The sequence below is a fragment of the Pelobates fuscus genome, chromosome 9 (assembly GCF_036172605.1).
Source record: "Pelobates fuscus isolate aPelFus1 chromosome 9, aPelFus1.pri, whole genome shotgun sequence".
In the NCBI taxonomy this organism is placed as follows: Eukaryota; Metazoa; Chordata; class Amphibia; order Anura; family Pelobatidae; genus Pelobates; species Pelobates fuscus.
This window is the reverse complement of record NC_086325.1, coordinates 36,318,821-36,332,329: the sequence shown is the minus strand read 5'-3', so window position 1 is coordinate 36,332,329 and position 13,509 is coordinate 36,318,821. Positions and strand designations below refer to the sequence as shown.

Sequence of the window (13,509 nt, the reverse complement as noted above, 5' to 3'; positions counted from 1 at the left end):
ATATATATATATATATATATATAGATGATCCTCGACACACTTCCTTAATATTTCTTCTGCCTTGGTGCTACCAGCGTATAAATATATGCAGAAAGTAGAAGAGGTGCACTTGTAGGGCTTTTTTCAAAGGTGTAATTTATTTTTAGTATAACAAAATTGATCCCGACGTTTCGACCCCTAAGGGTCTTTTTCCTTGAAAAAGACCCTTAGGGGTTCAAAACGTCGGGGTCAATTTTGTATATATATATATATATACAGCGAAAAACGAGTGCACTCAAGAGGACTTAGTAGAAAATATTGTGTTTATTCACAAACGTGCCAGTGATAGGTTCAACGTTTCAGTCCTCGCAGGACTTTTATCAAGACCTATATATATATATATATATATATATGTGTGTATATATGTGTGTGTGTATATATGTGTGTGTGTAAAAACAATCAAACATTCAAAACAGTGTAAAAGTAGGATCTTAGACAGAGATTCCTATTTGTCATGCTGGCCATAATGCCCAATCTAGGACAAGTGCTAATTATGCCTGGATCTTTTTTTTTGTCCTTTCCTTATGTCCCTTCCTTATGTCACATATGAGAGAACATACTTCTCACAATATGTTTGACATTTACAGGTCCCGGGATATTAACATCTTGATTCTGGCACTTTATTATATTGGAAAAAATAGCAACCTGTTGTACAGATCTGTCTTTCAACACCCAACAAGCAGCAAGCAAGCAGACAGCAAACTTAATATTTCCAAATAATTTTTCAGAACCTGTAAATCCTAACTCCCAAGATGGACGTTCTTCATAAGATTATTTAAGTAATTATTCTGATACACAATGGAAAGCTAATAAAACAATTGATAATGAAATAGACAACTATATCTTAATCCTCTAGCATCACATTTGTTAATACCATATGTTGAAATAAATGTATAAGCTTTATGTTTTATTAGAGAAAGAAAAGGAAAAGAAAAAAAAAATATGCAATATGAGAAAAAATTGACTTGATGACAATCCAGTATAAATGAGTTTGATAATATTCCAATTATTATCATATAATAATAATAGTGCTTCATAATCTAATGCTACACCTGATAGAAAATATCAAAGCATATGTTATGGGTAGAGATGTCGTGAACATAAAATTTTCCGTTCGCGAACGGCAAACGCGAAATTCCGCAAATGTTCGCGAACGGGCGAACCGGGCGCACCGCCATAGACTTGAATGGGCAGGCGAATTTTAAAACCCACAGGGACTCTTTCTGGCCACAATAGTGCTGAAAAAGTTGTTTCAAGGGGACTAACACCTGGACTGTGGCATGCCGGAGGGGGATCCATGGCAAAACTCCCATGGAAAATTACATAGTTGATGCAGAGTCTGGTTTTAATCCATAAATGGCATAAATCACCTAACATTCCTAAATTGTTTGGAATAACGTGCTTTAAAACATCAGGTATGATGTTGTATCGATCAGGTAGTGTAAGGGTTACGCCCGCTTCACAGTGACAGACCAAACTCCCCATTTAACGCACCGCAAACAACCGCAAACAGTCCATTTGCACAACCGCAAACTCCCCATTTGCACAAGCTAGCCATGTCCCGTTCCTTATCCTCACTGATGTCATTGAAGGTCTCTTCCTCCACCCAGCCACATACAACACCAAGGGTCCCCGAAAGGTGACAACAAGCCCCCGGGGATGCCTGCTGTGTTTGGTCTTCCACCTCCTCAAAGCCACCTTCCTCCTCTGACTCCTCTTCTTCAGACTCCTCTTTCTGCATTGCCTCTCTCTGCGTTATTATAAGGTGTGTTAAGTAGTACTATTCCTATCAGTTTAATCCCTGTTACGTCCCCTATCAGGTGACGTGTATATGGCATCGATTTTAGGAACCGGGAGATGGAAAAAGATGCTTGGTTGGTCCTCCTACTTCAAATTTGGGGCACTGCGCGTGCAATCTAATGTGCCACCAGATAGGAGTGGTGTGTTAAGTAGTACTATTCTTATCAGTTTAATCCCTCTTACATCCCCTATCAGGGGGCATGTATATGGCATCGATTTTAGGAACCGGGAGATGGAAAAAGATGCTTGGTTGGTCCTCTTACTTCAAATTTGGGGCACTGCGCGTGTAATCTAATGTGCCACCAGATAGGAGTGGTGTGTTAAGTAGTACTATTCTTATCAGTTTAATCCCTGTTACGTCCCCCTCATCAGGCCTTTTTTAGTCGAATGTATCGCCCACTATCAGTCCCTTCGGGATCCATCCCTCATTCATCTTAATAAAGGTGAGGTTATCTAGACTTTTTTACCTAGGCAACTCAGCAAAGGAAGCAGCAGTGGGTACAACATCATCATCATAACACCGTACGTCCATGTGTGTAATGCTGCCTGACTGAGACTACATCCTGACTGTTATCTACATCCTCTGGCAATAATGGTTGCGCATCACTCATTTCTTCCAACTGATGTGTAAATAACTCCTCTGACAGATCAAATGAAGTGGCTGTGGTGCTAGTGTTGGTGGTGGCGGCAGGCGGGCGAGTGGTAACTTGAGAGTTGCCCGAAGCTAAGCTGGAGGAGGATGGTGCGTCAAGGTTCTGAGCGGAAGCTGTAGAAGATTGGGTGTCCTGTGTTAGCCAGTCAACTATGTCCTCAGAACTTTTCGAGTTCAGGGTACGTGGCCTCTGAACACTGGGCATTATTCTAGGGCCAAAGGGAATCACAGCACCACGACCACGACGGCCCCTGTGGGGTGGCCTGCCTCTGCCTGTCATTTTTTTTCATTTAGTGGTACTATGCATGCAAACTACTGTGACAACAGATATGAGTGGCACTGTGCACTGGCAGAAGTTGGCAGAGTAGACGCTGTAGGCCTGACACAAGCTTGCAGACAACTAACTGCTATTCAATCTATTACAGTCAATTTTTTTTTTTTTAAATGTACACTACTGTTACACCAGATATGAGTTGCACTGGTGTGACACTGTGCCCTGGCAGGCCCTGAAACGCACACGTGTGAAGGAAACTGACTGCTATTATATTACAGTCAAAAAAGTTATTTCTTTTTTTTTTTAAATGCAAGCTATTGCGACACCAGATATGAGTGGTGGCATTGGGCAAGTGGGCACAGTATACACTGTGAGCCTGACACACACGCTGGCAGGCAGGTAACTGCAATTAGATTACACAGAAAAAAAAAAAGCAGACTGATGTTCTAGCCCTAAAAAGGGCTTTTTGGGGTGCTGTCCTTACAGCAGAGATCAGATGAGTCCTTGAGGACTGTAGTGGACACTGAATACACTAGCCTAGCTATCAATTTCCCTATTAAATCAGCAGCAGCTACACTGTCCCTCCTCTCACTAAGAATGCAGCTTCCGGGGGGCGGGGCCTAGCTGTTATGGAGGAAAGACGCACTTCATGTGAGCTCCCTCAATATCTCACTTTAAGCAGCTATCAACAAGCGAATTTCATCCCAGAAGGGGATGGCCCAGCAATGTTGCTCCTACCTGACCGACCCAACATGCTTAATAGCGGTCAGCAACTCGACAGAGTCTTACTTACCTCCGCATGGCAAGTGTGGCCTGGTGCTCGCCGGGCGGGAGAGGCGGCCGATCTCCCGATCCTGGGATGCCCAGGAGCAGCTACTTCCCGGCAGGAGCTCCGTTACCCCCTCCCCCCTCAGACTGGTGGGGGTTATCCCGGTCCACCCCTGAGAGGCTGTCTGGAGCTAATGGACGCACAGAGCACAGCCGCCCAGGCTGACATACTCATCTGCGACTCTCCCAATATGGCGGCAGCCGCGTGTCCTTCTGGTAACAGCAAAGCATGACAGGATATTGAGTCTAAGCTGGACAGACTCTTTAATCAATTTTGGAAGCAAATAACAAGCAGGAAGCCCCAACAAGCTCCACCACAGCCCCAACAAGCTCCACCACAGCTAAGCAAAGCAGTTCCCATTAAAATCCACCAACGCAAAAGGCGTCGAAGACGGGACCAGAGGCACAAACAGAAATGCAGAGCCTGCCCCACGTCAAGCACTCGCCTCCACCTTAAGCCACCACAATCCCGCACCGGACATGAAGCACCACCGGGACAGATCCGACCACCCGACAAAACAAGCTTCCACCACCTGAAGCCGCGAACCCGGCACTCAGCCAGAGACTTGCCTTTGTTGTTCCAGGTATCAGGGACTCCCAGGGTCTGCACCTGGTGCCCAGAAGGGATTGGATGAGCACAAGCAGTAAACAGCAGCCTGCCAAGCATGTCCCACTATAGCCGATCCTCCACACCATGCCTTTGATCACATGAACTGCTCTCTGCACATTAACTAATCGTAAAGTAGCAAGTGTTTAAAAATGTCATTATTTCACCTCCTAAAGAGTTTATTGTCGTAGTTCCTTACATGCCTTTACCTTAACCGTTCATGTATTATGTAATTCACTAGTCTCATCTCATGGGGCGATTCACACTTGATTTATAACTAGTGGTGGAGCTGCTGATATAAATACACAGTTGATAACGTGCAAGCTACACCCTAAACATGACAGCCATCTTTCACAACAATGTACTGCTATATACTCATACCCTCAGTGCAACTAGCCATGATATACGCACGTTCAGCCTAGCATGTTCAAATATAACACACTTCTGTCTGCTGACTGTGAGGTACAGGGTCAAAGTTTACTCAATGATGACGAATACGGGGCGGACTGAACATCGCATATGTTCGCCATCCGTGGCAAACGCGAACAAGCTATGTTCGCCAGGAACTATTCGCCAGCGAATTATTCGGGACATCTCTAGTTATGGGTCAATTGGAATGATCCCTGATGGAAGGAGCAGGCCAAGGCAACTCATTGCTTTTAGTCCTTTTGGAACTTGCAGTAGTATTTATATCATTAACCACAGCTTTCTGTCAAATAAGAAATGCCTTCAGTACAGAGGTGTTACGCTAAGAAGATAGAAGAAACAAGGTTGAAACTTGACTCTGACTCTCAAGTGGCCCACAAAACTCTGACTGTCTAAAGTAAGCAAGCCAGTAACATGCCCAGCTAAATAATAATTATTATTATTATTATTATTATTATTATTATTATTATATTATATTTAGTGAATAAGAAAAGATATGCATTAGGTCTCTTTTGATCAAGGCATCTTTTTTCAATAGCTTAGCAAAGTCAGCCGTTTTCCACCAATCCGAAAGTCCTGCAGATAAAGTTTTTGATCATGAGTTGAGAAATACAAAGGGAAATCATGTTATAGTTGGTGATGAACAAAGTCTATGAAGATCAGCTCTTCACAAAACATGCAATTAATTACATCAGCTTCTGCACTCAGAGGAAAAGTAGAACTGATAACTTGGTTTATTAAAAAGAAGTGTCTTAGATGAAGAAATAATATATCTTCCTTAAAGAAACATATTCTCCTATGTTTAGTGGAAAAATGTATACAATAGTTGCATATTTTTCATTCGTATTGGCGATACACACCATGCAATTCCCAAGCCGATATAAAAACTTGTGCCCAAGAGATATATAATTTGCTTTGTGTAGCACTGTAATTTCAATGCAATAATCATAAAATGAACACTCCCATGATAAACTATCCTTAGATCAAAGGATGGCTAATGAAAAATATCTAATAACCAAACATAACCAAAATAATAACTCACAACTAATTTTGGTTTCTACTGCGTGAATGGTCTAATCAGTTATGCTTTTGTTGATTGCATTTCTTTTTGTCCACCGATGAAACACATTATATCTTGTTTCATCAAACAAACATCACCTAGGAAAATAAAGTGCTTTGAATGGGAAGTAAACATAGGTTTTGCTGATACTGCTTTACAGTAATTCAGAGAAAACCAAAACAAATAGGAACTTGGAAACAGTAATAGTAATAAAATAATGGCAATGATGAACAAATATTTGTCAATGTTTATCTTTCTGTTTGTATGTCTGTCAATGTATCTATCCATCAATATCACATGCATAAAATGAAAAATAGGATGAATGTAACAGAGTGAAAGAAATGGTGAAGAAAAAAGAAGAAGAAGAAAGACAGTCAAAGACAGAAAGATTATAGAAAGACAGATAGATGATGATATTGATGGACAGATGAGATAGACAGACAGACAGACAGAGAGATAGACAGATAGATAGACAGACAGGTGCAGAGACATCAATCACTTTGGAATCCTAAAATATTTGTTGTGTAAAAAAAAAATCAAGAAATTTGCACTAATTTTAAATTAGACCTACAAATTAAACTGAGCTGTTACTGTGCTAATAATTCATTTAAAAAATCATCAGAGATTCATAACAATGACAGACAAAATACTCTGCACACAAAGAAAGAACCAAAATTCACTTCTGCGCATGAGGACGGAAAATTGTTATTGCTAAACAAACAGCCCAGTCTGATAGTTGAAATGCTATTAAGCTGCCAGATAAATCATATACATTTCATATAAAAGATATTATCAAATTGTGAGATAAGACTTTACCGGTGGTTGAATCCATGCTTCCAGACTCGATTCCTTCAGTGGAGTTTGAGGTTTCCCAGCTTCCTTAGACTGAAAAAATACCAAAGAGATTTTTAGTAAAAACAAACCTAGTGAAAGCTAATGAATCATATCTAACATGTGCAATATATATTTCTTTAAAGATTTAATTCTCTTCCATCTCTCCTTAAGTTAATCTTTGTTGTGGGTACTGAGACCCTGAGTAACTACACACATAGCAATGAGAGTTCTCAGTCCCCACAATTAGAGATTTTCCCTAGACTAGAAACATAGAAACATAGAATGTGACGGCAGATGAGAGCCATTCGGCCCATCTAGTCTGCCCAGTTTTCTAAATACTTTCATTAGTCCCTAGCCTTATCTTACAGTTAGGATAGCCTTATGCCTATCCCACGCATGCTTAAACTCCTTTACTGTGTTATCCTCTACCACTTCAGCTGGAAGGCTATTCCATGCATCCACTACCCTCTCAGTAAAGTAATACTTCCTGATATTATTTTTAAACCTTTGTCCCTCTAATTTAAGACTATGTCCTCTTGTTGTGGTAGTTGCTCTTCTTTTAAATATAGTCTCCTCCTTTACTGTGTTGATTCCCTTTATGTATTTAAATGTTTCTATCACATCCCCCCTGTCTCGTCTTTCCTCCAAGCTATACATGTTAATATCCTTTAACCTTTCCTGGTAAGTTTTATCCTGCAATCCATGAACCAGTTTAGTAGCCCTTCTTTGAACTCTCTCTAAGGTATTAATATCCTCCTGAAGATAGGGTCTCCAGTACTGTGTACAGTACTCCAAGTGAGGTCTCACCAGTGTTCTGTACAATGGCATGAGCACTTCCCTCTTTCTACTGCTAATACCTCTCCCTATACAACCAAGCATTCTGCTAGCATTTCCTGCTGCTCTATTACATTGTCTGCCTACCTTTAAGTCATCAGAAATAATCACCCCTAAATCCCTTTCCTCAGATGTTGAGGTTAGGACTCTATCAAATATTATGTACTCTGCCCTTGGGTTTTTACGTCCAAGATGCATTATCTTGCACTTATCCACATTAAATGTCAGTTGCCACAACTCTGACCATTTTTCTAGTTTACCTAAATCATTTTCCATTTGGCTTATCCCTCCTGGAACATCAACCCTGTTACATATCTTAGTATCATCCGCAAAAAGACACACCTTACCATCAAGACCTTCTGCAATATCACTAATAAAAATATTAAAGAGAATGGGTCCAAGTACAGATCCCTGAGGTACCCCACTGGTGACAAGCCCAAGCTTGTTTGTTTGTAAAAGGGAATTTGGTCATTACTACAGATACTTTAGTTAATATGAAGTTTTAACTAACTTTTGGTTATTTCAGCAGGTGACCCAATCACGACTAATAAACAACACCAAGTCTGTGCACACATTTATTAGGTATGTAATAAAACTTATGTTTTAAAAGTTACTGTTTCACATATTGCTTTGTTTATGAGTTATACATCCCGTTGCCCACAAAATATATATTGCCCCATACAGTGTCGCATTGGCACCACACAAAGCAAAACTGTCACATAACTGCCTTAAAATGCCACATAACCAAGAAATCGAACAATGCCTACATTTTGCTGCCACATTATCCAGAAATGTCACACATCTCACATTGACCATATTTTGCTACAGAATTGCCCCGGAATGTTGTATTAGCCCAGAAATGCCATGTTGTACATATTGTCCACACTTTACTGCCATATTGACTCCTTGCCTTCATTATCCACTTCTTCTGTGTTGATCTGTGCTCAGACACATACACACAAACACACTAACTCAGTCAATTACTCACTAACTCACTCACTCAAAAGGAGGACAGAAAAGCAATTATTATCTAATAATATACCAATACTATATGTTAGTTAAAATATATAGATGATTCTATATGATTTTAAGTCGCGATTACTATGAAGTCCTTGTTACAATGAGGCTTTGAAACCTAGGTATCTCCTGTTTAAAATAATCTCCAAAGGGATTTTTAAGCAGATGGTCTAGTCGACTTTGAAAGGAATTAGTGTTTTTCAAAGTAATCCACGTGGATGTCAAGATGCCTGATGAACAAGGATGCTTTATTGTATTGTGAGATCGTTGTAAAATATATATAGATATGTACAGGCCCTCGGATCTTGCTGCACTGTCAATTTTGAACCTGAAATTGTGCTACTCACCTAGTAGGTAGATGGAAAATCTAAATATACCTTAACATATTGAAGGGACACTTCAAGCACCAATGCAAATTTAATGCATTTGATTGGTTGTGACCTCATTAACATATTGTATTTTTTTTTATAGTTTTGCAGAGAAAAATATATATTCGCAGAATCCTGCATCATAAGTCTTATCCTTAAAAAACCCCAAACAAAAAATGCAGTTTCATATATTTACACCGGGGGTATTTCAGTGACAACAATTTCAATGGATACATTCCATTTCTATGAGTATCACAAGTACATGTTTACTATTCCAGTCAGGCTCTGTCTGTTAGTCTCTTGTTTTCTCAGTTGCATAAAAAAATTGCCCAGGCATCTCTGTGATATTTTAATTAGCATCCATTTTCTCTATATTGCACCCATTGTTAGTTTTCGAAAGAAAAATTAACATGGACTCTGAGAAACAGCTTCACACCTTACTAAGTGAAAAGACCATGCAGATTGCTGGCACTTGAAAAAAAAATATTAGTACAGTTCATAACGATGAAAATATATTAGCTGTTGAATGCCACACATTGTGATAATTGAACTTTTGAACTATCATGGAGTATGCAAATATCCTTTTGAATATATATTTTGTCTTACAGAGCCATATAATGACTGTGTGTGATTTGAGGCTTCTGTTTGTGAGGAAATACTTTTATCTTTACTGTAAATAAATTGCTTTCTTATCTTACTGAGGGATGAAAAAAAAGATCATTACGAAAAGTTGTTTGTGGTAACATTTACTGACAGAAAAATGTGAGCACATTTCTTAGTAATGAATTACTGTTCCCTCCCACAGCAAATGTGGTGTAGTTGAGTCTTGAGCACTGGGGTTTGAAATGAATGATTATTGCACCAGCAAAATAAGAAAGTTAATATTGCATCCTACACTTAGCGACTAACACGCTATTACCAACTGATAAAACAATCTCTAGAGTATTATATTGCAACAAGAAATGCACACTTCATTAATTGTGACTCCATCAATTGATTAAATGTGTGTTCATCATTTTATGTTTTTTTTTTTCTTTCAGGATGCATCCAGTCACTTGTTTTGTGTTTCTATTAAACATTCTGTTACTAGCTCAGGAAGTTCAAATTATGTGGTCTGCTTGAGAGAAAGGTTTTCGGGAAGATATATTCATGCACTTATATCTGGGTTTTTTATGTGTGGTGTTTTTCTGTGATGAATCTTGGTTATATGTCTAATTGGCAGCCATATTGTCTATTTGTTTTTACATGGGAAAAAGAGAAGTGTGTACGTATTCCTCCTGTATTCAGGAATATATTGGCTATAAAATATAATTTGCTAATATAAAAACTATGGGTGTGTGTGTGTGTGAGTGTGTGTGTGTATGTAGACAAATAGTTACCAAAAAAGTGCGCTAAACTGATCTGTAAATATAGAATGACAAAGAATAGTGCAGACCATCTAAACCAAATCAAAATGTGTATAGGGGGATATGGGGAAAAAACTCACATTTAACAGAGCCCTATCACCCCTGGCTCTGGGTTTGAAATGCTCCACTTGAGAGGGAAGATTCCCACACTGATAGAACTCCAAGTAGTATGTTCACTGGAAACTGATAAGGCTGTGCAATATAGGACAGAGAGAGGCAGGACCTATAATTGAATAGTATCAAAGACAATTTATTAAAAAACAACGATTAAAAACTCTTACTTTGCAAATGGTGGGTTATGTTGGCATAGTAACCCACATAAAAGCTTGTAAACAGCAAATACAAAGTCACTTCCTGGTTTCGTCCGTCCCGATCACGTGATCACTTCCGGATCCGCCTCTCTCGTGACGTATTTGTGACGCGTTTCGCCTGCCTCCACAGGCTGCCTAGTAGTTTTCCCCACATAATGCATATTACATGGACATGTAAGGACATAGACACTATTGATGGTGTGACAAGTTATTAACTGTTTGACTTGATATGTCTGTTTTGTGTTCCCCCCTCAATTCTTTTTTCACACATTTCGAGGCTCCTGTGGTCCTACAAGCTAGACAATATCCTTATTGAAAGAACCCTACATCTTGATTTAGAAAAGTTTTAATCTGATTACCCTGTTTAAAACTACTTCTTACGAGGTGATTTTTAATACTGGGTGTCCCTCTATATATAATCCTTGGCTTTATAGAGGGACACCCAGTATTAAAAATTAAGAGGGGGGAACACAAAACAGACATATGAAGTCAAACAGTTAATAACTTGTCACACCATCAATTGTGTCTATGTCCTTACATTTCCATGTAATATGCATTATGTGGGGAAAACTACTAGGCAGATACATATCCGCATTGAGGAACATTTACGCAATATCAAAAGGGGCTTCAAGGAGCACCCTTTGTCTTCGCACTTTATACACAAGCATCAATGAGATGTCACAAAACTTCAGTTTATTGGGATTGAAAGAGTTAATAGGAATTGGAGGGGGAAGGATCTGGATAATAAATTGGCAAAACAAGAGATGAGGTGGGTGTTTAAGTTGAAGTCGTTATTCCCTAGAGGTCTAAATGGGGATTTTGAGATCTGCCATTTCCTATAAATTGACAATTGAATCTTTAAGCCTGTTATGCCTTTTTATTATGATGCCTAACATTTTTTTCTCTTTTTTCTAAAGAAGAGAAGTTGTTAATATTTGTATATAAAATCTCCTTTTTACAGTATAGGTAGATGTGTGCACAGTATATTTCTCTTAGAAATAGAGTTTCAACATGATGTATTATATCTAAGCGTATCCACTACTGCCATTCTTATAGCACTCCTCTACCTTAAATGATATAATATGGAATGTGATTGTATTTATTGTTTTCTCCATTATTTGTATGCCAGCAAGATTTCTCTTATTGATCTGAAGCGATTAGAGTTTAGATCTATTATCCTTTTAGGATAAATATAGACCCATATATTGCATTGGGTCACTAAGTCATATGTAATAAGAATGTGTGATAGTATGGAGGTGAATATCCCTTTAAATTTTGCAATTCAGCAATGCTTGTTCATTGATTGTGATGGAGGAATATCTCTGATGATTAATATGTAGCTGTCTACATTTAGATCTCTAAGTGAAGTCTCTGCCAGCATGCTTAATTTATCCTGTATTTTATGATATCATTTTTTAATATTTCTGGATCAATATAGTCTTAATATAAAGGCAAACTTATATATGACACAAAGAAAGGGCTGGATGTCCATGACGTTGTCAGAGGAAGCCTGTGGAGGCGGGCGAAACGCGTCACGCATACGTCACGAGAGAGGCAGATCCGGAAGTGATCACGTGATCGGGACGGACGAAACCAGGAAGTGACTTTGTATTTGCTGTTTACATGCTTTTATGTGGGTTGCTATGCCAGTATAACCCACCATTTGCAAAGTAAGAGTTTTTAACCGTTGTTTTTTAATAAATTGTTTTTGATACTATTCAATTGGAGGTCCTGCCGCTCTCTGTCCTATATTGCACAGCCTTATCAGTTTCCAGTGAACATACCACTTGGAGTTCAGTGTGGGAATCTTCCCTCTCAAGTGGAGCATTTCAAACCCAGAGCCAGGGGTGATAGGACTCTGGTAAATGTGAGTTTTTTCCCCATATCCCCCTATACATATTTTGATTTGGTTTAGATGGTCTGCATTATTATTTGTCATTTTATATTTACAGATCAGTTTAGTGCGCTTTTTTGGTAACTATTTGTCTATATTCTGTTTATACTTCTGTATCACTGGTATTGAGTGCTGCCATACTGTATGTTTTATATCCTATAGCGCTGACACACTGTTGGTCTCTTTTTTGTGTGTGTGTATGTGTTGACCGCTTTCATTAGAATGTTATATAACTGTTAAGATACTGAGGTACTATTCCGGGGGGAAGTGCTAAATAATGAGTAATCACCACAGAAACTAACAGGGCAAGTGCAAGTTCTCGAATCCTGACATCAAGTACAAGAACATGGTATGAGCACATGTTCTTGTCAAATAGGTGTTTTTGCTTTAAGAAGAATTAATATGGATGCTCCCAAGTAGCAATTAAGTAATCAAGTAAGTCATGAGATACATTTAGAAACATAAAAACATAGAATGTGATAGCAGATAAGAATCATTCGGCCCATCTAGTCTGCCTCGACCCAATTTTCTGAATACTTTCATTAGTCCCTGGCCTTATCTTAAGTTTAGGATAGCCTTATGCCCATCCCACGCATGCTTAACCTCTTAGTGATTAGACGTTTTTCAACTTTCTTACCATTAAGGACCAGGGCTGTTTTTACATTTCTGCTGTGTTTGTGTTTAGCTGTAATTTTCCTCTTACTCATTTACTGTACCCACACATATTATAAACAGTTTTTCTCACCATTAAATGGTCTTTCTAAAGATACCATTATTTTCATCATATCATGTAATTTACTTTAAAAACAAATTATAAAATATGATAACAATATTTAAAAAATACACTTTTTCTAACTTTGACCCCCAAAATCTGTTACACATGTACAACTGCCAAAAACACCCATGCTAAATAGTTTCTAAATTTTGTCCTGAGTTTAGAAATACCAACTGTTAACATGTTCTTAGCTTTTGTTTGCAAGTTATAGGGCTATAAGTACATGTAGGACATTGCTGTTTCAAAATATATATTTTTAAAATGTATCAATAGTGACATTGTAACACTGTTATCTGTCCTAAATCTCTGAATCACACCTGACATGGACATATTTTTTTTAATGTAGACAACCCAGGGTATTCAATATGGGGTATGTCCAGTCTT

At 38.6% G+C, this 13,509-nt stretch overlaps 1 protein-coding gene across 1 annotated transcript in view; it reads right to left on the bottom strand.

Annotated features, from left to right (window-relative positions):
* The window catches only part of LOC134572733 (protocadherin-11 X-linked-like), a 1,192,750-nt gene that overhangs the window by 592,510 nt on the left and 586,731 nt on the right, over positions 1-13,509 (bottom strand). The window contains exon 4 of the mRNA XM_063431865.1: positions 6,503-6,571. Coding sequence (XP_063287935.1) covers positions 6,503-6,571 — 69 coding nt within the window. The remainder of the gene's footprint in view (positions 1-6,502; positions 6,572-13,509) is intronic.